Source organism: Heteronotia binoei, chromosome 4 (genome assembly GCF_032191835.1).
Source record: "Heteronotia binoei isolate CCM8104 ecotype False Entrance Well chromosome 4, APGP_CSIRO_Hbin_v1, whole genome shotgun sequence".
In the NCBI taxonomy this organism is placed as follows: Eukaryota; Metazoa; Chordata; class Lepidosauria; order Squamata; family Gekkonidae; genus Heteronotia; species Heteronotia binoei.
In genome coordinates, this window is record NC_083226.1 from 89,132,444 (window position 1) to 89,156,603 (window position 24,160).

At 43.0% G+C, this 24,160-nt stretch overlaps 1 protein-coding gene across 1 annotated transcript; it reads right to left on the reverse strand.

The window, feature by feature from the left end:
- Positions 1-404: 404 nt before the first annotated feature.
- Positions 405-22,157, reverse strand: SPMIP10 (sperm microtubule inner protein 10). Its single transcript, XM_060235515.1, has 3 exons — positions 22,048-22,157; positions 3,685-3,793; positions 405-679 (listed from the first exon to the last, which is right to left on the reverse strand). The coding sequence occupies exons 1-3, from the start codon at positions 22,125-22,127 to the stop codon at positions 473-475; spliced, it is 396 nt and encodes a 131-aa protein (XP_060091498.1). The 5' UTR covers positions 22,128-22,157; the 3' UTR covers positions 405-472.
- Positions 22,158-24,160: the final 2,003 nt, after the last annotated feature.

A 24,160-nucleotide genomic window follows, 5' to 3' on the forward strand; every position in this document is an offset into this window, starting at 1 on the left:
ATATGCTACTGAGTTCCTGTTGGGCTTTTTCTACAAAAAAAGCCCTGGACCTATGCACTTGTCTAAGGCGTCGGGCCGTGTGTGTTTGTGTGTGTGTGTGCACCAGATTAGGCTCTCCCCACATGTCTTCAAATACAAAAACAATTATTTGCATTAATTTTGCTGGCCTGAATTATTCTCCCTTGGTGGAGCACTGTTTTTTAAGTTGATAATTTTTTATGGCCTGTGAATGATGATATAAATATCCATATGGCCCTAGGCAAAAAAAAAGTTCCCCACCCCTGGTCTAAACCGTTAGGATGATTCCCAGACAAGTGAATCAAACCACAAATTATTAGTTAAATAGAACCTCTCACAGATTCAATGGAAGTTTAACTGAATTCCAAAAAGGGTCAATACCACACTTGTTGACTTGCAGCAGAGTTTTTAATTTACAGCTAAGTGGATACGTTCCAGCTGGCAATAATGCAACTCAGAGTTTGAGCCTGAATCCATAAGCCACTATGGATTTGTGGTATCTGGAGAGATGAGAATAGATGGGAATATCTGCAATTGCCATTTGCTGTGGAACTTTCTGTAGAAGTTGCTTTCGGTCCTCACCATGGCAATGCCTCTCACTTTTGTCTAAAAACAGAGTGTCTTCGGGAGCTCCAGAATATAGCCCAACAAGTTCAGCATGCTAAGCAAGAGAATTAAAAAAAAAGTATTCTCTGTAAAACCTGCTTACTAATAATAACACCACTATTAATAAAGCAGGAGACAAGTTGCACCTTTAAGACCCACCAAGTTTTATTCAGAACGTAAGCTTTTGTGTGCTCTCTAAGCTCATTTCATCAGATGTGGGGATCAGGTATTGTGGGCTGAAATACAAGCAGTTTGTTGATTAAGTATGCAGACTGATCACATGGTAAACCAGTGTGGCTTGGCCATTTGGTCTGGATAGCCATAAAAGGTAATATAATAAAGTGCTCTGCCAGTTGGTGTTTCTGTAAATCTAGATGAATCACAAAAGGATGTGTATTTCCTAGTTGTAGTCCACATAATAATCATTAACAGTTTGTGAAAATGTGGAAAGATTGAAAAGGAGAAGGGAAACTGACAACTCTAATAATGATAAAACTACATGTTGGAAGCCTTTGGGGAATTGTGAAGGGGGAGGGAGACAAATACTTGAGAATCCCGCCCCCCCAACATAAGAAGACTGCTGAATTCTGCACGTAGACATATGGCTTCCTGCTCATTTAACTGTGAGTTAGAGAAGTCTAGCACTAGCAATATTGTCTTGCAGTGCTAACCACTGAGCAGGACACTGCTCATCTAGCCTGAAAATGGATGGTACTTCTGCCAAATAGCCAATGTTTTCAGACCCCCCCCCCCCACACCTGACTTTGGTTTTTAATGGAATGTACACAAACTAGAGTGTGGTGTGCCGCAGGGAGCTATTCTCTCGCCAATGATGTTTAACATCTATATGTGCCCCCTTGCCCAGATTGCTAGAGGTTTGGGTTTGGATTGTCACCAGTATGCAGATGACACCCAGCTCTATCTGTTGATAGATGGCCGCTCAGACTCCACCCCAGACCATCTAACCAGGGCGCTGGAAGCAGTGGCTGGTTGGTTGCAACTGAGCCGGCTGAAGCTTAATTCAACCAAGACGGAGGTCCTGTACATGAGCTGTGGGGGGCTAAGATTGGGCATCTGGCTCCCCACCCTGGATGGCACATCTCTTGTGCCAGCTCAGAAGGTGAGGAGTCTGGGTGAGATACTGGATGCCTCCCTCTCTATGGAGGCCCAGATCACAGCTGTTGCACAATCTGCCTTTTACCACCTTTGGCAGGTCAAGCAACTAGCGCCCTATCTGGCTCCTCGGGACTTAGCTACAGTGATCCATGCAATGGTCACTTCCAGGCTGGACTACTGTAACTCACTCTATGCAGGCTTGCCCTAGAGGCTGATCCGGAAACTCCAGCTGGTGCAGAATGTGGCAGCCCAATGGCTGACTGAATCGCCTGTACGGGCGAGCAGTTGGCCGATGCTGCGAAGTTTGCACTGGCTACCAATCGAATACTGGATCCACTTCAAGGTTTTAGTACTGATGTGTAAAGACTTTTGCGGCCTGGGACTGGATAACCTGCGGGACCATCTCTCCCCATATGAGCCCCAGAGGTCAATATGATCAGCCAGCCAACATCTTTTGACCATCGCTGGCTCAAGGGATGTCTGGCTTACCTCAACGAGGGCCAGGGCTTTTTCAGCCCTGGCCCCAGCCTGGTGGAACCAGCTCCCGATAGAGGTTTGGGCCCTACCGGATCTGTTGCCATTCCAGAGGGCTTATAAGATAGAGCTGTTCCACCTGGCCTATGGCTGAGGCAGGCAGATGTCCTTATCTTATTGTACCATCAAATTGGCCTCCCAGCACTGTTGCTTAAATCGGGTTGATACAGTTGACATCCATAGATACCTAAAGCTATACTTAATTGATATGTCCACACCATTCCACGCCGCTTTAAATCAATTCTGAGCTAATGGCTTAACTAGTTTAAATTTTAATCTGTTTTTAACTGTTCAATTGTTTTATTGTTATTTGTTTTACTGTTAATTTGATTGTTTTATTGTGTTGGAACCCGCCCTGAGACCATTATGTGCTATAAATCTACAAAAATAAATAAATAAAACTGGCACTCATGCCAGACCAGGTTTTGAGCATGTGGCTCTCATGGATTGTCACAAATGCTGAGCTGACTGGGCTCAGTACATCCCTGCTTGGACTGCTATACTGTGGGTAGCTTCTGTGAATAGAGCCACAAAGAATTTAGACCATGCTGCCCAGCCATCCTGTTGCAGACGACAGCAGCCCTGTCTTCATGGAGACAAGACAAGCAGCAGACCAAGGAGAAGCCATGTTCTTGGAGGTTTCAGAATGACAACTGTTTTCCTGCAGCACCCATAAAGAGGCTGCGTCTTCACCATGTACTACATTCCAGAGTCTTTGCATCAAGCTTTGGTTATGCAGCTGTCAGTGGCCCAGCCAGAGACAAAGAAACTAATGTGAAGCCATCATAATGATTCTGGTGGACAAAGGAGTCTTCCTGCCACCCATTAAAGAAAGCACCGCTGGGGGTAGAACATAGTTGGACTAATCCCATCATTTTACAGTTATCATCAGCCAGATCCTACTACCCATCATCTTTTTCCTGATCCCTTTTGTCTCCCATTCTTCCCCAAGAGATGTCACAATTATACTCATCAGACCCTAAATTGCACAACACAGTTTTATTTATTTTAGTATATGATCCACTCAGATAATCAATTATCACTCTCTGGGTGCCATTGTCAAATTTCCTAGGAACCAAATCTCTTATCTCCACCCACAAAGTCCCCAGATATTTCCTGAGCTGGACTTGGCAACCCTAAAAAGAGTTACAGTTAAAGATTATAATTATATTTTATATGTTACTAAAGGAGAGCTAACAGAGAAGAAAGGAAGGTTTAGGTTAAAGGGGAAAGCACTACAGTGGATTTTTAATTGATTATTTTCTTTTGGGGTGAGTGCTTTTCAAAAGTTTAAAGTGCCCTTAAATTCAGACATATGCACTGGGATTTGTATGTCCCCAATCTCTTTCAAAGTGCCAATCCCCCATTAAACTACACAAAACTGTTACATTGTATTCCTGGTTCATGTACCTTTAACTTTATCTTTCGATACTTCATATCTTGTTTCCAGGGCATCACATAGAGGTTTGGAATCATCCCATGTCTGTATGAAAATCTTGGCAAGTGGCAGTGAACTAGCCTAGGGCAGAAAACATGGCATAGTTTTTGAAAAGAAACTAACATGAGTTTAATGTGTTTAAACTTTGTAAGAAGTAAAAAAACCTGCACTTAGAATATGACCCCAAATGTCCATCCTCTAGTCATCTAATACCTCATGTAATTCTCTTTCTAATTTATCCAGATAATTTAATCTCTTCTTTAATTATCCCAATAGGAGATATTTATAAATCTCAGAAAGTAGACTTCCAGGTTTTGGTCATGGAGGATTGAGCTGCTCTTCAGCAGACGGGCAGATCAGAACCTCTGTTCTGGGCAGAGAAGATGATCTTAACACCTGCTGCCTACCCCTTCCAGGTAGGGAGGGGACCAAGAAATGCATGTGAAGTTCTAAGGGGATTTACTTTGGCTGACGAGGAACTCCAGTGGGGTTTCTTTTTTGGTTTTGAAGAGTCTCCCGAGAAGGACTGCATTCCATCGTCTATAGAGGATCTCTGAGGCCATTAAATTGGCTTAAATCCACCAAGATACAAAGCTTCTATGAGACTGATTAACATCTGATAACTAAGAGAGCAGTGCGAAGAAGGATATCAGAACTGAAGGTAAAAGATTTGTATCTATTACTCCGGGACAAATAAATAAAAGACTATAAGACTAAAAGCAAAGGTCTGGAAACAGAAACGCAATAGTATATCCAAGAGTATAAAGGAGGGGTTGAAATTGGGACTTTAAAATTGTGAGAGACAAGTTTAAAAGAGGAAAAATAGATATTGTTTGGAATACCTGCGGTTTGAATAGAAAACCCCTCCTAGAAGATCTGCTGAGCTGGTGATTATAATACAGGAAGTGTCGTCACTGAAAAAACGTGAGACTTCACAACCATAGAAAATGAGACTTCGTGTCAAGAAAGGAAGGAAGGTAAAGGACGGTGCCATTATGAGAAGGAAAAAATAACAAGTCCTCCAACCCTCTCTAGGACTCAAAACCATAGAGAAGTATCAGTTGCCATTACAAGAAGGTCAAAATTTTTAAAGTTAATAAAAAGAAATTTGGACATTGAAAAATAGCAGAGCCGGCAGATATCACCATTAAAAGATAAAATCTATTGGACTATATACTTAGAACTAATTTTGGTGTTGTTTTGGAGAAAAAAGGAAAAAAGTTTTTAAACTGACAGAAAAACTGCGGCAGCCATTTTATGCAACAAATATTTTTTAAAAATAATATCTTGACTTAGGAGCATCAGAGAACAACGGTTTTGGGCTCATTTAACAGGGCATGATCTAATTTATACGACTGTGTGCTTAAAATTTGAATTTGAGAGGTCAACTTTTGAACCTATTTAAAGCAACAGCCAAGCAGCTATGACGGAGCTGAGATCAGCAGCAAAGCAGCAACGTATGAGGGCTGGATCACTTGAAGAAGAGAGAATGGTTAAATTTAAACCAGACAAGACTGATAAAGCAGGATGGCAAGAAGCAATGGATGCTATGGAAGCAAGATTCGCAGATATAATTAGAGAAACAAAAACAGAGTTAAAAAGAGACATTGGGGAAGTGCAGAAGATGTGAAAAAAGATATTGAAGATCTCAGAAAAGATTCACAAGCAGCTCTGCAGAAAGTGCAAAAAGTAGAAGAAAAGGCAAAAGACCTAGATAGGAGAATGGACCGTGTAGATTCCACTATGCAAAAATTGCAGGAGAAAGCATTACTTGCTGACTGTAAATTAATGGAGAACCAATTACGGCTAAGAGGGGTGCCTGAGTCTACTACTACTGATCTAAGGATATATATAATTGAAATTATTGCTGAATTTTTAGGACAAGACTCAGAAGAAACTGATCATTACTATGATTATATTTACAAAGTAAATTCGGAATACGCAAAAAAAAATTTACCAAGAGATGTGGTGGTAAGATTTGTGACAAGAGACATGGTGGGAAGGACTCTTAGTAAACAATTTAAGAGCCCACTGGAGGTGGATGGCAGTAAAGTAAGAATTATGAAAGAACTGCCAAGGAAAGTCATCAGTGACAGGAGACTCTATAAAAGGTTGACAGAAAAGCTGAGAGAAAAAGAAATAAGATACAGATGGGAACTTCCAGAGGGTTTGAGTTTTGAATTCAAATGACGGAGATTTACCATCACAACCATTCAGCAAATGACAAACTTTCTGAGTGAGCATAAAGACTTTGGGGAATTAGATCAAGAATAAAAACCATACAACAAATTAATATCTTGGAATACAAATGGACTTAACTCACCACAAAAAAGAAGGGCAACCTTTCACTGGATTGGGAAACAAAAATGTAGCATAATTTGTCTACAAGAAGTACACATCAAACAAATGGATTACAATTTTTTATGGAATAAACAACTTGTTGTGGAATTTTTTTCATTGGCTAAGGAGAAAAAAGGGGGGTAGTTTTTTATATCAAACAAGAACTAGACCTGAAATTAATTTTTAAAGATGATGATGGCAGATGTACTGTGGTAGAAGTGACACTGAATTATAAAAGAACTTTGTTGCTGGGAGTATATGCTTCAAATGGAGCAAAAGACTTTTTTAAAAGATATAATGCAACAATTAGACCAAGTGGTGCACAATCAAATTATGATAATGGGAGACTTTAATGGAACAGTGAAAAATACTCTGGACAGATCTGGGAAAAAAATAATGAAACAACTTTTAAAAATCCAAGGAAAAAAGGTGGAATTAAAAACAGCTGAAGAAATACAATATAAATATAATTGGTTTCAACTGCAACAAATAAAGAGCTTGCTTGAACAGGACATCAAGAACTATGGAATAAGACAAGAACAAACAGAACTGGAGAGAATGCTGTTTGGAGAAAATGAAAAGCTGATCTCAAGGACATATAAACTATTATTGAAATAGTCTACGGAAGATGTAGTTAAATCACAAATGATAAAATGGGCGATAAATATAAACAAGGAAATACAGATGGAGTCATGGGAATACCTATGGAAGAACTCTATGAAAATTTCTACATGTTATAACATTAAAGAAAATTGCTTTAAAATGCTATATAGGTGGTACATGGCACCTAAAAAATTGGCAAAAATGATCAATCAGTTGTCGGATAGATGTTGGAAATGTAAATGTCATGAAGGATCTTTCTATCATATGTGGTGGACTTGCGAAAAGGCGAAACAATTCTGGCAAATGATTCAGCAGGAGATCTCAAAAGTTTTGGGGTATAATATTAAGAAGGCACCAGATACTTTCCTGTTGGGATTACAAATGGAAAAATTTCAAAAGCAAGATAGAACAATAATTTGGTATATGCTTTCAGCTGCATGGACATTATATGCGCAAATGTGGAAACAAGACAAAATACCAGAAGTATGGGAATGGACTCTGAAAGTCATGCATTGGAGTGAAATAGACAAAATTACAAGAATCTTGAACAAGATTTAGAGAAATTTAAAAACAACTGGGGAAAGTTTCAAAAATACATTGAAAAACAATGGAATGTTAAAGGACCTTTGGTGATCTTTGACAATGGTTAATTTTTAAAGAAACGATATATGGATTACAGTTTAAAAATATGATTATTGGATTATAACTCCCCCCCCCCCCAATGATTAAGAAGAAATACCATGAAGATGGATTATAATTATAACCTTTGGGTTTTTATCTATTAAAGATATTTAATAGATAAAGGCTTATTACCTTATAACAGATTAAATAGTAATACGGGGATGTTTGTTAAGGGGATATGCACTGCTGGGGGTCACAAAAGGGGTGGGGTGGGGTGCAGAAAATGTTATATGTGTATTAATATTTAATGACAAATGATGACATGTTATTACAACATATTACATTACAATAAATTGTTTTAAACACAGAAAAAATATATAAATCTCAGAAAGTAAAGCTTTCAATTTAGTCTCTTGTGTCACCTGATATTCAAATCGTGTAGGATCTCTAGTGGCTTATGTGAAAATTTGTGGGGGTGTGTGTGAAACAGAATGACTGTTCTGTAATTACTGAATCCTTGGGTGGGATCTCCTTTGTGCAGTAATCTTTCATATGAGAAAAAACCCCATATCTGCACAAGTCTCTAAATATATCAATTCTATGCTTACCTCAGACATTTTTGTGTTCCGGAAATAAATGATGAATGAGAAGCAATGGGAGAATGTCAAATGTTGACTCTGTTTTCTGTCATGGGATTGTTCAGATGAATTTAAGATCTGTAATTCTTTGCTTTCCATAAGTGTGAGTGAAGAAGCAGATTCATAGCTTGGGAGGTGACTTTTTTAAAAAAATGAATGGATGACATCACCAGAGATGACAGCACCCTCCCTTGAAAATCCTCATTATTGCTCTATTATTATGTGGGAAAATAAATGGAAGGGCAACTCGGAGGGCAAACATGTAGAAGAACCACATCCAAACATACTCCAATGCCTGCGCATTGACTTCCAAGAAAATCAGGAGTAAGTTGAGCATGCAGAGCACGGTTTACTCTGCTCTGGTTAGACCTCACCTAGAGTATTGTGTTCAGTTTTAGGCACCACAATTTAAGAAGGATATTGACAAGCTGGAACATGTCCAGAGGAGGGCAACAAAGATGTTGAGAGGTCTGGAGACTGTCCTATGAACAAATGTCAAAAGAGCTGGGTATGTTTAGCCTGGAGAGGAGATGACTCAGAGGTGATATGATCATCACCATCTTCAGGTATTTTGAGGGCTGTCATATAAGGGATGATGTGGAATTGTTTTCTATGGCCCCAGAAGGCCAGCCCAGAACCAACAGGTTAAAATTAAATTAGAAGAGTTTTTGGTTAAACGTTAGGAAGGACTTCCTGACAGAGTGGTTCCTCAGTAGAACAGGCTTCCTTGGGAGGTGGTGGGCTCTCCTTCTTTGAAGGTTTTTAAACAGAGGCTAGATGGTCATCTGGCAGCAATGCTGATTCTGTGAGCTTAGGCAGATCATGAGAAGGAGGGCAGGGGGAGGTACCTGTGGTTTTCTTTCATTGTGCAGGGGGTTGGACTAGATGACTCTGGAGACCCCTTCCAACTCTATGATTCTAAAAGTCCCAAGTGGAAGATGTTATCCCAGTGGGATGATTGCTGATCAACAGTATGTACATAAGTATTTCTTCCTGTAACGCTCTGGGCACTAGTTTTCTTTCCCAGCAATGCTGGTTTCAGAAGAGAGATGAGTAAATAGGGCCACAGATAAAATGCTGGCAACTCTTCCACAAAGTATGATCTCAACAGTGCACAGAGGATAATTTTCTCAGGGACAGGCTGCCAGGGGGAGGGAAAGCTGACAACAGGAGAGACAGATAAATATGTGTTCTACTGAAGCCATGCAGTTGTTGTGCCTTAAGACCTCAGCTTTAAACCTCAGGATCTTTATGCAGAAGTGTCTGTGCATTACAAAGCTGTTTAGTCCAGTGTCACTCTCCAGTCTCCATTTTTCTTGGGGACTGTGAAAAATGCAGAGTAAATTCCTGAGATTTCTATAGCCCTGATTTCCAGTAGATGTTTATTGCAGCAATGGTGTGTTGCTCTGGTCATCTTGGCTTGGGAGAAATCACTAACTTGGCTTGGGAATACCCAGTTGTCACTAGGTAGATGAGTTCATGCTTGATGGAACATCTGAAGTTGGCCTCCCATAGTGGAACCTAGTGTCAGTTGTGATTCTAAGGCCAGATTTGATGTTGCCCTGGAAAAAGCCTCTGATATTGTGTAGTGCTATTTTCTTGTCCAGTCCTGGGACTGGATGGTCTGTGGACATCTGCCTTGAATCTGGGCACTACACAATGAGAGCAAATGGCGTGGTTCCTTGAGTGTTGTTTATTCCTCCTGTTAACCATGGGCATCGCCCCTAAAACCATCTAGCACTTTAAGAACTGCAGCATACCACCACTCCCAGCTTTCCAGCAAACAAATTACCCGCTGCAATCAGTGACTTTGCCCACTTATTATTTATGGTTATTTTGGGGTCTTAAATTGATTTAAAACTTGATTAGATGATTCTATTTAGACCTAGGGGATTATTTATCCACTAAAATGAGATAAGATAAGATAACTGACCAATTAATTAGAATTGAGGGTCGGGGGAGGGGGCGAACTAAAATAAATTTAAAAAAAATATAATTATTATTGCTGATTCTCTTCCTTTTCCTTTCTTAATTGGCTGAGACGACTGGTAGTGGTTAGGAATTTTTAGATAGAGTGGGCAAAAGGTCAGAATACGTTTGTGCAGTTGCTGATCCAAGATAGAGACCTAGACTTCGGAAGATCTTGGTAAATGATGTCAGGTCAGGGGATTCCAGTGCTCCTGGGGAGGGGAAAGTACAGTGGTGGGAGCAGGCAGTGTGTGAATGGAAGGAGTTTGAGACACAAAAGGGCTCGCTCCCCTTCCAGCCTGCGTCCCATCCCAAGGATGGCAAGTGGGAGGGCCAAGTGGCAACACTCGCCTCCGTCCCTGGTGATGTGCAATGCCAGGTCCATAAATAATAAAACCTCAGTCCTGCAAGAATTTTTCATCAGGCAGGACATGGACCTGGCTTGTGTGACGGAGACCTGGGTGCGGGAGGGGGAGACAGTTGCTCTCTCCCAAGTGGCCCCGCCTGGTTTTTCCGTCCTTCAACAGGCCCGGACCAGCGGGTGGGGGGGAGGGGTGGCTTTTTTCATACGGGAGGATTGCTCCTTCAGGATACCGCCGCCAGAGATCAAGGGCGTGGAGTGTGTGGGCCTGGTGTGGGACGTTGGGGAGAGTTTGGCAATCTGGCTGGTGTACCGTCCGCCTAACGCACCGGCCAGTGCCCTGCCGTCCCTGATGGAGTCTGTAGCAGGCTGGGCATTGGAGCACCCTCGACTTATAGTCCTGGGTGACTTCAATGTCCATGCTGAGGACACAGCTTCCACTCGTGCGACGGACCTGGTGCTTTCCATGGCAGCAATAGGACTTTCCCAATATGTAACAGTGCCCATGCATCAGGCTGGACACACACTAGACCTGATCTTTGCAGCGGGAGTAGTAGTGAATCAGATATCTGCCGAGGCAGTGCCATGGTCTGACCACCATGCCCTGAAGGCTCGTGTGGACATGCCACCCCTGTCCCGTTTAGGCGGTGAGCAGATTTGGGCTCGCCCGCGTAGTCAGATGGACCCGTTGCGGCTTCAAACGGCTATATGGGATCCTTGGCCCACCGGCGACTCGTTGGATGAGCTAGTGGAGACCTGGAATAACCGGCTCTCCGAGGCCATCGACGAAATCGCTCCCCGACGTCCTCTTCATCCTCAATCACGATCCGCTCCGTGGTATACCCCGGAGCTGCGATCAATGAAGCGACGATTAAGACGACTAGAGAGACAATGGCGCTACGCTCATGACGAAGCTACGAGAACATCATATAGGTCATTTATGAGGACCTATGAGATGGCTATTCGGATTGCAAAGAAGGATTACTTTGCATCCAGAATCGCATCTGCGATCTCGCGCCCAGCACAATTGTTTAGTATAATTCGGTCATTAACAGAACTGCCGCAGGGCAAACAAAATAATAGAGAATTGGAAATAGGCTGTGAGGCTTTTGCGAGTTTTTTCGCAGATAAGGTCTCGTCGCTCCGACACGACCTACCCGCTATAATTAATACAGTAGATGAACTTGGGGCACCGAGCACGTCTTCTGGTCCAATTTTGGACTCCTTCGGCCCACTCAGTCTGGAGGAAGTCGACAGGATCCTTGCAGCTGTGCGCCCTACGACCTGTAGGTTAGATCCGTGCCCGTCTTGGCTTATAAAGGCTAGCCAAACGTGGCTGCGTGAACCACTACAGGACATTATCAACAGGTCCCTGATTGAAGGGATCTTTCCCACACCTCTTAAAGAGGCAGTGGTCCATCCCCTCTTAAAAAAACCATCAGCAGACCCGGCCATATTGGCGAACTATCGGCCGGTGTCAAACTTTCCCTTTCTGGGCAAGGTCATAGAGCGGGTGGTAGCGATTCAGCTGCAGGGATTCCTAGAGGACACTTCCGCACTGGATCCATTCCAGTCCAGCTTCCGGCCAGGTCACGGGACGGAGACAGTTCTGGTCGCCCTCATAGCTGACCTTATGCGACATCTGGACCATGGCGGTTCCGCAGTGCTGTTGTTATTAGATCTGTCAGCTGCTTTTGAGACGGTTGACCATCAGCTACTGACTAGCCGCCTTGCCGATGTGGGGATTCAGGGATTGGCCTTACAGTGGCTGACCTCCTTTCTCCAAGATCGGGGACAAAGGGTGCTGATAGGGGAGGAAGCATCCCAGAGGCACTCTCTTAGCTGTGCGGTGCCGCAGAGAGCGGTCCTATCCTCGATGCTATTTAATATCTATATGTGCCCCCTTGCCCAGATTGTCAGGAGGTACGGACTGGGTTGCCATCAATATGCGGATGACGCCCAGCTCTATCTATTGATGGGTGGCCAGTCTGACTGTACCCTGGAAAATCTAGACCTGGCATTACAAGCCGTGGCCTCTTGGCTCAGACTGAGTCAGCTGAAATTGAATCTGACGAAGACGGAGATTCTCTACCTGGGTCGGGGCGGTCCGGGGAGAGAGATCCAGCTGCCGGCCCTTGACGGGGTACCATTGATACCGGTCCCTAAGTTCAAGAGCTTAGGCGTGCTCCTTGAGTCCTCCCTTACAATGGAGGCTCAGGTGGCAGCCACTGTTAGATCTGCCTTTTTTCATCTTCGGCAAGCGCGGCAGCTGGCCCCTTACCTGGAGCGCAACGACTTAGCGACGGTAATCCATGCTACGGTCACCTCAAGAATAAATCACTGTAATGCTCTCTACACGGGGCTACCCTTGACACTAACCCGGAGACTACAGCTAGTGCAGAACGCTGCGGCACGGCTGCTAATGGGGCTGCCGTGACGGGAGCACATTCAGCCAATGCTGAGAGAGCTGCACTGGTTGCCTGTTGTATTCCAAGTTCGCTTCAAGGTGTTGGTATTAACCTTTAAAGCCCTCTATGGTCAGGGACCTGCCTATCTACGGGACCGCCTTTCCCCATATATCCCCCAGAGAGCACTGCGATCAGGGACAAAAAATCTGTTGTCCGCCCCTGGCCCAAGAGAAGCCAGGCTATGTGTAACGAGATCCAGGGCTTTTTCGGTGGCAGCGCCAGAACTTTGGAACACCCTCCCAGAAGCTATAAGGGCCCTGCGGGATTTATCTGCGTTCCGCAGGGCCTGTAAGACCGAACTGTTTAAACAGGCTTTTGTGGTCTAACTGAAAAAGGGCTGCCACCGGACACCGGTGGGTCTGATCATAGTTAAGAAGTCAATACCGCCTATACTGGATTGAAATAGCGCTATAGAATGGTTTTAAAGTTGATATGTAAATTATGGTTTTATATGTTTTATCGGATTAATTGTTTTATAATGTTGTAAGCCACCCTGAGTCCGCTTGCAGAGAGGGCGGGATATAAATGAAAAGTAATAAATAAATAAATTTTAAGTTTCTATTCAAATCATGGGGGGGTGGCATTTCCCCCATGAAAGGATAGGAGATAATCATAGCCCCATGTAGAGCACATTACAGTAATTTAACTTGGACGTGATCAGAGCATGGATCACAGTGGCCATAGCCAACAAACCAGTCAGAGCTGATAAAGAGCACTATGTGGCATGGAGGAGAACTATAGGCCAGGTTCTAGTAGCACCCCCCAAGCTATGAATTTGCTTCTTCAGGGGAAGTGCAACTCCTTAGGATCTCCAGGACAGGCTACACAGTTCTTGAGCAATACCTTTGTCTGGATTGAGCTTCAGTTTATGGGCCCTCATCCACCATGTTATGTTCTCCAGGCACCTGTTCAGCACTTCTGCAGACCCACCTGGGTTAGTTGTTATGGAGAAACTAATCTGGGTATCATCCACATATTGGTGGCACCTCACTCTATATCCCTGGGTGGCCTCTCCCAGTGGTTTCATAGAGATGTTAAATAGCATGGGAGATAAAATGGAACCCTTTGAGACCCCACAGCATAAATACTACAGGGTTTAGCAGCAGTCCCTCAGGACCACCTTCTCACTTTGGTTGGTCAATACTCCCAGCCCACTCAGCATCTCCAGAATCCTGTGGTCAATGGTACTGAAAACCACTGAGTGATCCAGCAGAATCAACAGGGAAGTGCTTCACCATCATTCTCCCAGCAAAGTTAATCAGTCAGGATAACCAAGTCCATTTACTTTCCAAACTTAGGCCAAAATCCAGACTGAAGAGGGTCTAGATAATCAATCTCCTTCAAGACTGCGCCTTGCCAAAGGGCTCTTTGCCTAGAAGCTCTCTAAGGACCAGGAACCCAGATCCCTGATTTCCTTGTTCTCCCAATAAGGTAAGTTGACCCTCTAGAAGGGGAGCCACTTAAACAAACAGCATTTAAAGAGGACTGTATATTTTTAAATATATATATATATATATATACACTGGAAAGCCCCCACCCCCCTGCTGGCATTCTATCATATATATATATATATGATAGAATGCCAGCAGGGGGGTGGGGGCTTTCCAGTGTTTTGCACTGAGTGTCACATGTACGACTATCTGCCCAAAGGACAGAAGTCTTGGGTGTGTGCTCGATGCAAGGAGCTCCTGGTCCTCAGGGAACGAGTTCGTACCCTTGAGGCCGAGGTGACTGCCCTGGGGAAGCAGAGACGGTCAGTTACGCACTTGGGGAAGACTCTCAAGGGCGTATTAGATGAGCCCCGCTCTGAACGTAGCAGCCCTGTTGCTGCCAGAGAGCATGAGGGTTGAGAGGGAACAGGACACCATGCTGAGGATAAGGGGAATGTGCCCTCAGAAGGGACCTCTTCTTCAATTGGTGAGCAGGAATCCTTTTGCGCCAAGGAAGAAGAAGAAGAAGAAATTGGATTTCTATCCCGCCCTCCACTCCGAAGAGTCTCAGAGCGGCTCACAATCTCCTTTACCTTCCTCCCCCACAACAGACACCCTGTGAGGTGGGTGGGGCTGGAGAGGGCTCTCACAGCAGCTGCCCTTTCAAGGACAACCTCTGCCAGAGCTATGGCTGACCCAAGGCCATGCTAGCAGGTGCAAGTGGAGGAGTGGGGAATCAAACCCGGTTCTCCCAGATAAGAGTCCGCACACTTAACCACTACACCAAACTGGCTCTCCCTGGGCAGGGGGAGAGGGGTTTTTTTGGTAGTAGGTGATTCGATCCTTAGGCAAGTAGACAGCTGGGTAGTGAAACCGCGTACTGACCGTATGGTGACTTGCCTGCCTGGTGCGAAGGTAGCGGACATTACGCGTGAAGTAGATAGGCTGATAGACAGTGCTGGGGAGAAGCCTGTGGTCATGGTGCATGTTGGCACCAACGATGTGGGGAAATGCAGTCGTGCAGTCCTGGAGGAAAAATTTAGGATGCTAGGCGGGAGACTAAAGGCCAGGACCTCCAGGGTAGCCTTCTCGAAAGTCCTACCTGTTCCACGTGCAGGGCAGGAGAGACAGGCACAAATTAGAAGTCTCAATGTGTGGATGAGACTATGGTGTAAGGAGGAAGAGTTTAAGTTTGTTAGGCACTGGGATGCTTTCTGGAACAAGCGGGAGCTGTACAAAAGAGACGGTCTCCACTTGTCCCCGGATGGAACCAGGCTGCTGGCGCTTAAAATCAAAAAGGTGGCAGAGCAGTTTTTAAATTAATCTTGGGGGAAAGCCGACAGGAAATGTCTCTGGTTCAGGAGGACTCGTCTCAAAGAGATGAAGGGTTGGCTGCTATTTTTCTACCGGGTAACGGATCAGAGTTGTCCACTGTGATGGTGACAAGCAGTATGGACTGTTTGCCAGAGTCTCAAGGTGGCAGGAGGAAGGTGGTGGGCCTAGCTTGCCTGGGAAATTATAGATGTTTGTATGCAAATGCTGGAAGTGTTTGAAGTAAAATTGGTGAATTGGAATGCTTAGTGTTGGGAGAAAACATAGACATTGTGGGAATTTCAGAAATTTGGTGGAATGAGGAGAATCAGTGGGACACAGTGATTCCTGGATATAAGTTATATTGGAAGGATAGGGAGAGAAGGGTTGGAGGTGGGGTGGCTCTGTATGTCAGAGAGGATATACAATCCAGTAAGACTGAGGTCAGAGAATTAGATTCCCTTTTAGAAATGCTTTGGGTTGAAATAGAGGGTCCAAAAGGAAATTTAACTATGGGAATTTGTTATCGCCCACCAAATCAAAAGAGAGAGGACGATTATAATATGATGGAAGGCTTAAAGATAGCGGCTAAATGTAAAAACTGTGTCGTAATAGGTGATTTTAACTACCCGCAGATTGATTGGGTCAATATGTGTTCTGGTCGAGAGAAAGAGATTGAGTTTCTTGATGCTCTCAATGACTGTGCTATGAAGCAGATGGTCTCAGAACCTACCAGGGGTGGGGCGATCCTGGATTTGGTCCTAAATAATGCCCAAGACTTGGTGAGAGATGTAAAAGTGATTGCGCCGCTTGGGAGCAGTGACCATAATGTTATTGATTTCACCGTTTGTATAAATAGGGAGTTGCCCAAAAAGACCACCACAACCACGTTTAACTTTAAAAGGGGTATGTGAGGAGGAAACTAAAAGGAAAGGTAAATACGGTCAAAACCCTTGGGGAAGCTTGGAGACTATTTAAAACTATAATCCTAGAAGCTCAGATAAAATACATACCACAAGTTAGGAAAGGCACAAACAGGCATAAGAAAAGGCCTGCATGGTTAACAAACAAAGTAATGGAAGCTGTAAAACGTAAGAAGGACTCCTTTAAGCGGTGGAAAACCAGTCCAAGTGAGATTAGTAAAAGGAAACACAGGCTGTGGCAAATCAAATGCAAGACTGTGATCAGGCAGGCAAAAAGGGACTATGAGGAGCATATTGCAAAAAACATAAAGACCAACAATAAAAATTTCTTCAAATATATTAGAAGTAGGAAACCAGCCAGGGAGGCAGTGGGGCCCTTGGATGACCATGGGGTAAAAGGATTCCTGAAGGAGGATAGGGAAATGGCTGAGAAGCTGAATGCATTTTTTGCCTCCGTCTTCACTGTGGAAGATGAGAACTTTTTGCCCACCCCAGAACCACTAATTTTGGAAGGGGTGTTGAAAGACCTGAGTCAGATTGAGGTGACAAAAGAGGAGGTCCTACAACTGATAGACAAATTAAAAAATAATAAGTCACCGGGTCCGAATGGCATACATCCGAGAGTTCTGAAAGAACTCAAAGTTGAACTTGTAAATCTTTTGACAAAAATCTGTAATCTTTCATTGAAATCTGCCTCCGTTCCTGAGGACTGGAAGGTAGCAAATGTCACTCCCATCTTTAAAAAGGGTTCCAGAGGAGATCCGGGAAATTACAGGCCAGTCAGTCTGACTTCAATACCGGGAAAGTCGGTAGAAAGCATTATCAAGGACAGAATGAGTAGGCACATTGATGAACATGGGTTATTGAGGAAGACTCAGCATGGGTTCTGTAAGGGAAGATCTTGCCTCACTAACCTGTTACATTTCTTTGAGGGGGTGAACTAACATGTGGACAAAGGAGACCCGATAGATGTTGTTTACCTTGACTTCCAGAAAGCTTTTGATAAAGTTCCTCATCAAAAGCTCCTTAGAAAGCTTGAGAGTCATGGAGTAAAAGGACAGGTCCTCTTGTGGATCAAAAACTGGCTGAGTAATAGGAAGCAGAGAGTGAGTGTAAATGGGCAGTCTTCGCAATGGAGGACGGTAAGCAGTGGGGTGCCGCAGGGCTCAGTTCTGGGTCGCATGCTCTTTACCTTGTTCATAAATGATTTAGAGCTGGGAGTGAGCAGTGAAGTGGCCAAGTTTGCGGATGACACTAAATTGTTCAGGGTGGTGAGAACCAGAGAGGATTGTGAGGAACTCCAAAGAGACCTGATGAGGCTGGGTAAGTGGGTGTCAACGTGGCAGATGTAGTTCAGTGTGGCCAAGTGCAAAGTAATGCATATTGGGGCCAAGAATCCTAGCTACAAATACAAGTTGATGGGGTGCGAACTGGCAGAGACTGACCAAGAGAAAGATCTTGGGGTTGTGGTAGATAACTCACTGAAAATGTCAAGACAGTGTGCGTTTGCAATAAAAAAGGCCAACACCATGCTGGGAATTATTAGGAAGGGAATTGAAAACAAATCAGCCAGTATCATAATGCCCCTGTATAAATCGATGGTCATTTGGAGTACTGTGTGCAGTTCTGGTTGCCGCACCTCAAAAAGGATATTATAGCATTGGAGAAAGTCCAGAAAAGGGCAACTAGAATGATTAAAGGGCTGGAACACTTTCCCTATGAAGAAAGGTTGAAACGCTTGGGACTCTTTAGCTTGGAGAAACGTTGACTGCGGGGTGACATGATAGAGGTATACAAGATAATGCATGGGATGGAGAAAGTAGAGAAAGAGGTACTTTTCTCCCTTTCTCACAATACAAGAACTCGTGGGCATCCGATGAAATTGCTGAGCAGACAGGTTAAAATGGATAAAAGGAAGTACTTCTTCACCCAAAGGGTGATTAACATGTGGAATTCACTGCCACAGGAGGTGGTGGCGGCCACAAGCATGGCCACCTTCAAGAGATAAAAATATGGAGCAGAGGTCCATCAGTGGCTATTAGCCACAGTGTATGTGTGTGTATATATATATATAAAAAAAAATTTTGGCCACTGTGTGATAGAATGTTGGACGGGATGGGCCATTGGCCTGATCCAACATGGCTTCTCTTATGTTCTTAAGATTGTCTGAAGCTGTGTCTCACTACCTGCTCAAACACCTTGCCCAAGAATGGAATATTAGCTACTGGGGATAGTTGTTTAGGTCATTTGGGTTCAGAGATGCCTTCTTTACTAGGGGTCTCACACAGTGTCCCTTCTAAACTGTGTATGTGGGCAGCTGTTCATTAGCACAGGAAGTACTGCTCAGCAGCAATTTGGAGTCATACAGGGTCCTGCACTACCCATTGCCCATTTTAAGATTACAGCACTTATATTCTGCTCAGGATGTGAACTGCTCCATTAGGTAGGGGAAACAAATTAGAGGGAACATTGGTCTCATAACCAATACTCTTAAGTTGTGGAGTCTTGTGAGCAAGAATTCTGCTTTCTGAGCTAGTGGCATTAAAGTTGTGAGCTACTGCATGAATTAGTTTGCTCTGGGCCCATCCTTCCTGAGCTAAGACAAGCATGTGTGAACCAGAGGCTAAAAAACTGTGAGCTAGCTCACACTAACTCAGCTTAGAGGGAACATTGATCACAACCACATAAAGGCTTTTATTCTCCTGGGCCTGGTCAACCAGCCCAAGCCTGGCATGATACTGTTAGACTTGAGAGAAAAGAACAGATGTGGCAGGTTGCAGATTTTGAAGCACTCTGTCCACTTCATGAAGCCTAAACAACTGAAAGTCATCCATACAACTGGGATCTAACTCCAATAACACTGTGAGACTGAACGAATGCAACTGTGGTGTCTAAGTTGCAAACAATTTTATTTGCAAAGTGTGTTCAAAGGCATCACAGTGGGCTTGTATGTTTTCTAAGTTAACATCCTCTGAGGCTTAAGATCAATGCCTCTATGCAACCCAGAAAAGTTTCACTGGATGGCAATGTGCAGACCCAGTGGTAGCAGAAAAGTGAGCTTGCTCCCACAGACTAGGCACAATAATGTATTCTCAGCTGCATTCAGTAACATTTGCTTCAGTCTGATTGGTGCTTCAGATTGGCTTCACCATCCTGTGGCACAAAGTTCCCTGAAATAAATCCTTCAATTGATCCATAGCTGAATTAGGTAGAATAAGGATGGTATGTGTGTTTGTTTGAAAGGGGGAAAGACCACTTTGCCTTCCTTTGTTTTTCAGAGAAGAATCTGGCTGCCTTGGGGGGGGGGGGAATCTTTGTTGCTCTTGGAGAACGTTTCACCTGACTCTGTGTGGTGTTCATAGTTCTCTAGGGCTGTACAAACTCCGGCTAGCAGAGATTGGTAAGCATCTGGACTGAAGATGCTCTGGGAGGCTCTGGTTCAATAATTTCTCATCTGAAAGATTCCCATCCTCTTTTTCTGATAGGACTTTAGGCATTAGGTTTTATGAATCCATTCCCCATGCAGGGAGGGAGCACTGATTCCTCTGTTTGTTTTCAGCTGCATTAGCTGGCCAGTTGCCCTCTATCCACAACTGAATGGGATCTTAGGGGCTGAGTTCCTGCCAAAATTTCCCACATGAATCTGTGTAGAGGCTAGACCAGGGGTGGGGAACAGTGGCTCTCCAGATGCTTTTTGCCTACAACTCCCATCAGCCCCAGCCAGCATGGTCAATGGCTGGGGCTGATGGGAGTTGTAGGCAAAAAACATCTGGAGAGCCACTATTCCCCACCCCTGGCTAGACTAGAATAATGAGCTGGTGAGTCAGATCTTTGACCCACTAGTGGCTGCCCTGAAATTGCTGCTCTACAGCTAGTTAATTTTTTCAGCCATCACTTTTCACAGCTACCCAGCTATTTCAGGGGGACCTTGAGGCAGATAGTAAGGGGCCCCCAGAGTAGTCTGCAGTAAACCTTGTATGCCCACAATGTCTCTGGTTGTAAGACTGGATTAGTTTCTCACTTTTCTTCCTTCTGCACTCTTTGCTCCATTTCCACAGTGCTTGATCCCCACCTGGGACACCAATGGGCCATCTTGTCTGCCTTATCTTTTAGGGAGGAGCAATGGAGGTATCTTGATTTGTGGTAATTACCTCAGCTGTAGTAGGAGGCAATGAGATGATTTTTTTGTAATGCCTTGAGAGGGTAGTGGAAGGATTAGCAGAACAAAAGCAGAGGAAAAGGTACAGGAAGCAAAAACATGGCTGAAAGGGAAATCCAGGGTATAGAGTGTCTGAACAAATCTGCACTCCTATTCTAGGCAAGAAATGAACTGGGGAGTGGGTAACTTCTGGCACTGGAAACTTGAAATCAATAGTTGTTTTGCCTCCTTGAATGATTGGTGGACAATACCAGGGTTAAGATGCCTTCCTCCTCAGAGTGAGAATGAAGATTCCTTCAAATATGTTAACATAGCTATCGTTTAAAAAAATATGTGTATACAATTCTGGGTTTCTGCAAATTTGTGCTAAAAATTGTCTGCTTTATTCCTGAGTGGTCTTTTAAATAAACGTTTTGTTTGAATTTTCATAGGTATACCCAGCACTTTCCTAAGATATCACAATTGCATAAAATCATCTAGACTGTGGTGATTCATATTTCCAAACATTGAATAGATAAGAGCTAATATTGTTTCTACATTCACTTTTTCCCTAGGAGCATAATATATTGTATATATGGTCCATTTTATTGACAAGGAATAGGTTCTTTGTTTAGTGAAAAAGTCCCGGATCTGAGTTTCTACAACATCTGTATCCTACAAAAAAGAAGCATTTATCCAACCTCAGACAAAATTACTTTTAAATCTTGCAGTCCCCAAATTTGTTACAGGCACGTGATGAAAGTTTGTATATGTATGATACAGGTAGAAAATTGGTTTACAATAGTTTTAGACCCAGATATAGTCACTCAGTATATGAAAGACTAGTGTGAGTAACCTAAAATTATTCTGCCAAAACCATTTCCGAAAATTCTTTGATATTTTCATAACTAAAAAGATAAAGTTCTTTGGTATGTCTAATTAAGAATCATTTGCAGCATTCAGACCCTCCATGAGAGCTGAAATCGCTGATCATTTAAAAAAGTATTTATGGCACTTACCTTTTTACCTGCCATTTCTCCTTTTAGAACTATTTTTAGGATCTTTCATAATTTAAAGTAGTCATGCCTGCTGTAAACCCATTGACCGATGCACAAGATGATACAAGTTTGCCTCTGACAAACTTCTCCAAGTGATTCCTCTTTGTATCTTCCCATAAAATACTAAAGTAACTTTACCTGTACTGAAGTCATTGGCCAGTTGTTCTGGATAATTCACATTAAGCTAACTTTAAACAGATTTTATTTTAATTTGAAAATCTTACATACATTTATATTTTAATCATGAAACAGTTACAACTGCTTTCTGGGTTAACAGAATTATTTGAACTATTTTCTTATTAAAAGTCATTAAATCCTGTTCACAAGGAAAAATGTGTTTTGCTTCATCTAAGTTTCTAACAAGCACCCATTACAATCCAGATACCCCAAATACCATTTTAGAGAAAATGCAACACCCATTCCTGAATGACTCCTGCTCAAGGAATCAAAATTCCTTCATGGAGTCTACTACTTACCCTTTAAGGTCAGTATTAAGCCCCACAGAAACCACATTGGGGCTGGGTCCCTGGGGGACCACAGGCTTTGGCTCACTCATGCTGCTAGGGCTGCTTTCTGAGATCTATAAAGAAACTTGCCATCTGTGCCTAAAGAGGGATTATGATGCAGTAGCTGCTGTTAAACTGATGACACCAAGGTTACAACAGCAACCAAAACCAATATCAAGAGGCTACAAAAGCTTATAGTGGCAATGACTAATTTTTAAACTGTAATTTTAAATAAAAAGAATATAAAAGCCATACAGCAAAGTCACAAAGGAGGTAGTATGCCACACAGCTGCCTATCTAAAACATCAAGAATGGAGAGAACTAGAATGATTAGGTGGTTCCTCAAAGGTTCCCACCCTTTAATCAAAAGTCTTGTATAGTACCTGTTCAAGGGAATAAAAATGTAGTTGCAGTTCTGGGCTGTCTATAGGAGCTATTTTGACTCAGTTAGTTGGACAATATTTATTTATATTATTTATTTACTTTGGATTTATATCCCACCCTTTCTGCAAGCGAACTCAGGATGGCTAACAATCAACCAAAAATTATAATACTAAAATCGTTAAACATGAACATTAAAATAATTTTAAAACACATTGTGGTGCTACTCAGAAGAAATTAAATGGGAGGGATCACAGCCTTCTTCAGCAGGCAATTTAGTTCATATTAGTTTCATAGTTACTTTTATCTGACAGTGGTCCTTGTGATGGTCTCCAGTTCCTCATAGCCGTTATTGCTCAGCCTCTGTTAAAGTGGCAGCCCTCTCCCATTCAGATAGAGGCCAATCAAAATAATTCTGTTTTGAAGGCCATGTGGAATTGGGAAAGATCCCACAGGCTCCTTATGGCCTCTGGGAGGGTGTTCCACATTGCTGGCCCTGCCCTGGCCCTTGTAAAACTTATTCTGGCCTCCCTTGGTCTGGGGATGGAGAGATTTTGAACTCCTGAAGAAAGTGCTCTCTGGGAAACATATGGGAAAAGGTGGTCCTGTAGATAGACAGGCCCTCAACTATACAGGGCTTTACAGGTCAATACCAGCACCTTGAAACGGATTCAGAATGCAATAGGTAGCCAGTGCAGCGCTTTCAGCACTGGTTGAATGTGCTCCCGTACACAAATTGTGCACATATGCATGTAGGAGGGAAAGTAATTTTTTAATGCATAAAGTGCCACTGTAATGATTTGAATTTATATATTTGTGTTCCTTTAATTGTTGGTAAATTGCAGCAGAGAAAGGGAGATAAAAGAGGGAAAATGAGTGAGATGATTGGTTAGTGACAGAGAACATGGGCAGAGCAAAGAAGTATGTGTGGAGAGCTAGAAACCAGTCAGCAGTGACCTCTCAGCAGAGTTACAGCAGTTAGCGGTCAGTTGTGGTCAGTCAGCAGTCTACAAGAGACTGAGAAGCAGTCTTCTGATTAGAATCCTGTACTAGTGCTGTGAAAAGCATTAAGATTCTAGAGAAGAAAAATAGAATGCTTTAGAGGATATATTAGGGGCTAGAGAGCCAAAATCTAATATTGTCGGAGTATTACAGGAGTGTGAGACACAGCTGTCAGAAAGTTGTTAGGAAGAGAAAGGAGAATTGAGAGTGAGGAGTGTGTGAAGTGATGAAACATATTAGCTGCATATGACTGTTTTTGTTATTTCTGTACCTGTTTATGATCTGATATATGCTAATAAAGGCTTTTTGAGTTGAGAGTAAAGTGAAACAGTAACACCTCAGTTAGAAGCTATTATTATTCACTGAAGAATTAATCTATAAACATCATGAAACCAATACGTTTATTGTACAAATAAATTTTTATTTTGTTTTATATTAACCTGGAGTCCTATGATATTAAATTTCAAGCGTCTCATCTTCAGGGCTATGTAGTCCAATGAAGAAGCCTTAGAACTTGGGCACAATTCAGCTGGGAATGTTAAAGTGCTTGGAATTAAATTCCTGGTGGCAGCATTACATACATTAGGAGGAAAGTCGTCAAAGTAACTCTCATGATAAAACTTCTAAAATGTCAGTAGAGATGTTGCTGTGAGGTTAAAGTAGCTTAAAGAGAGAGTGATGTGATGGGGGGAAAATGTTG

Bases quoted from the DNA above. Each gene is read 5' to 3' on its own strand.
- SPMIP10 (XM_060235515.1), bottom strand. From the start codon at position 22,127: ATGAGTGAGCCAAAGCCTGTGGTCCCCCAGGGACCCAGCCCCAATGTG. The intron at 3,794-22,047 runs GTAAGTAGTAGA...TTTCTGCCCTAG, and splicing joins CTTAATACTGACCTTAAAGG to GCTAGTTCACTGCCACTTGC. The intron at 680-3,684 runs GTACATGAACCA...TCTCTTGCTTAG, and splicing joins ATCGAAAGATAAAGTTAAAG to CATGCTGAACTTGTTGGGCT.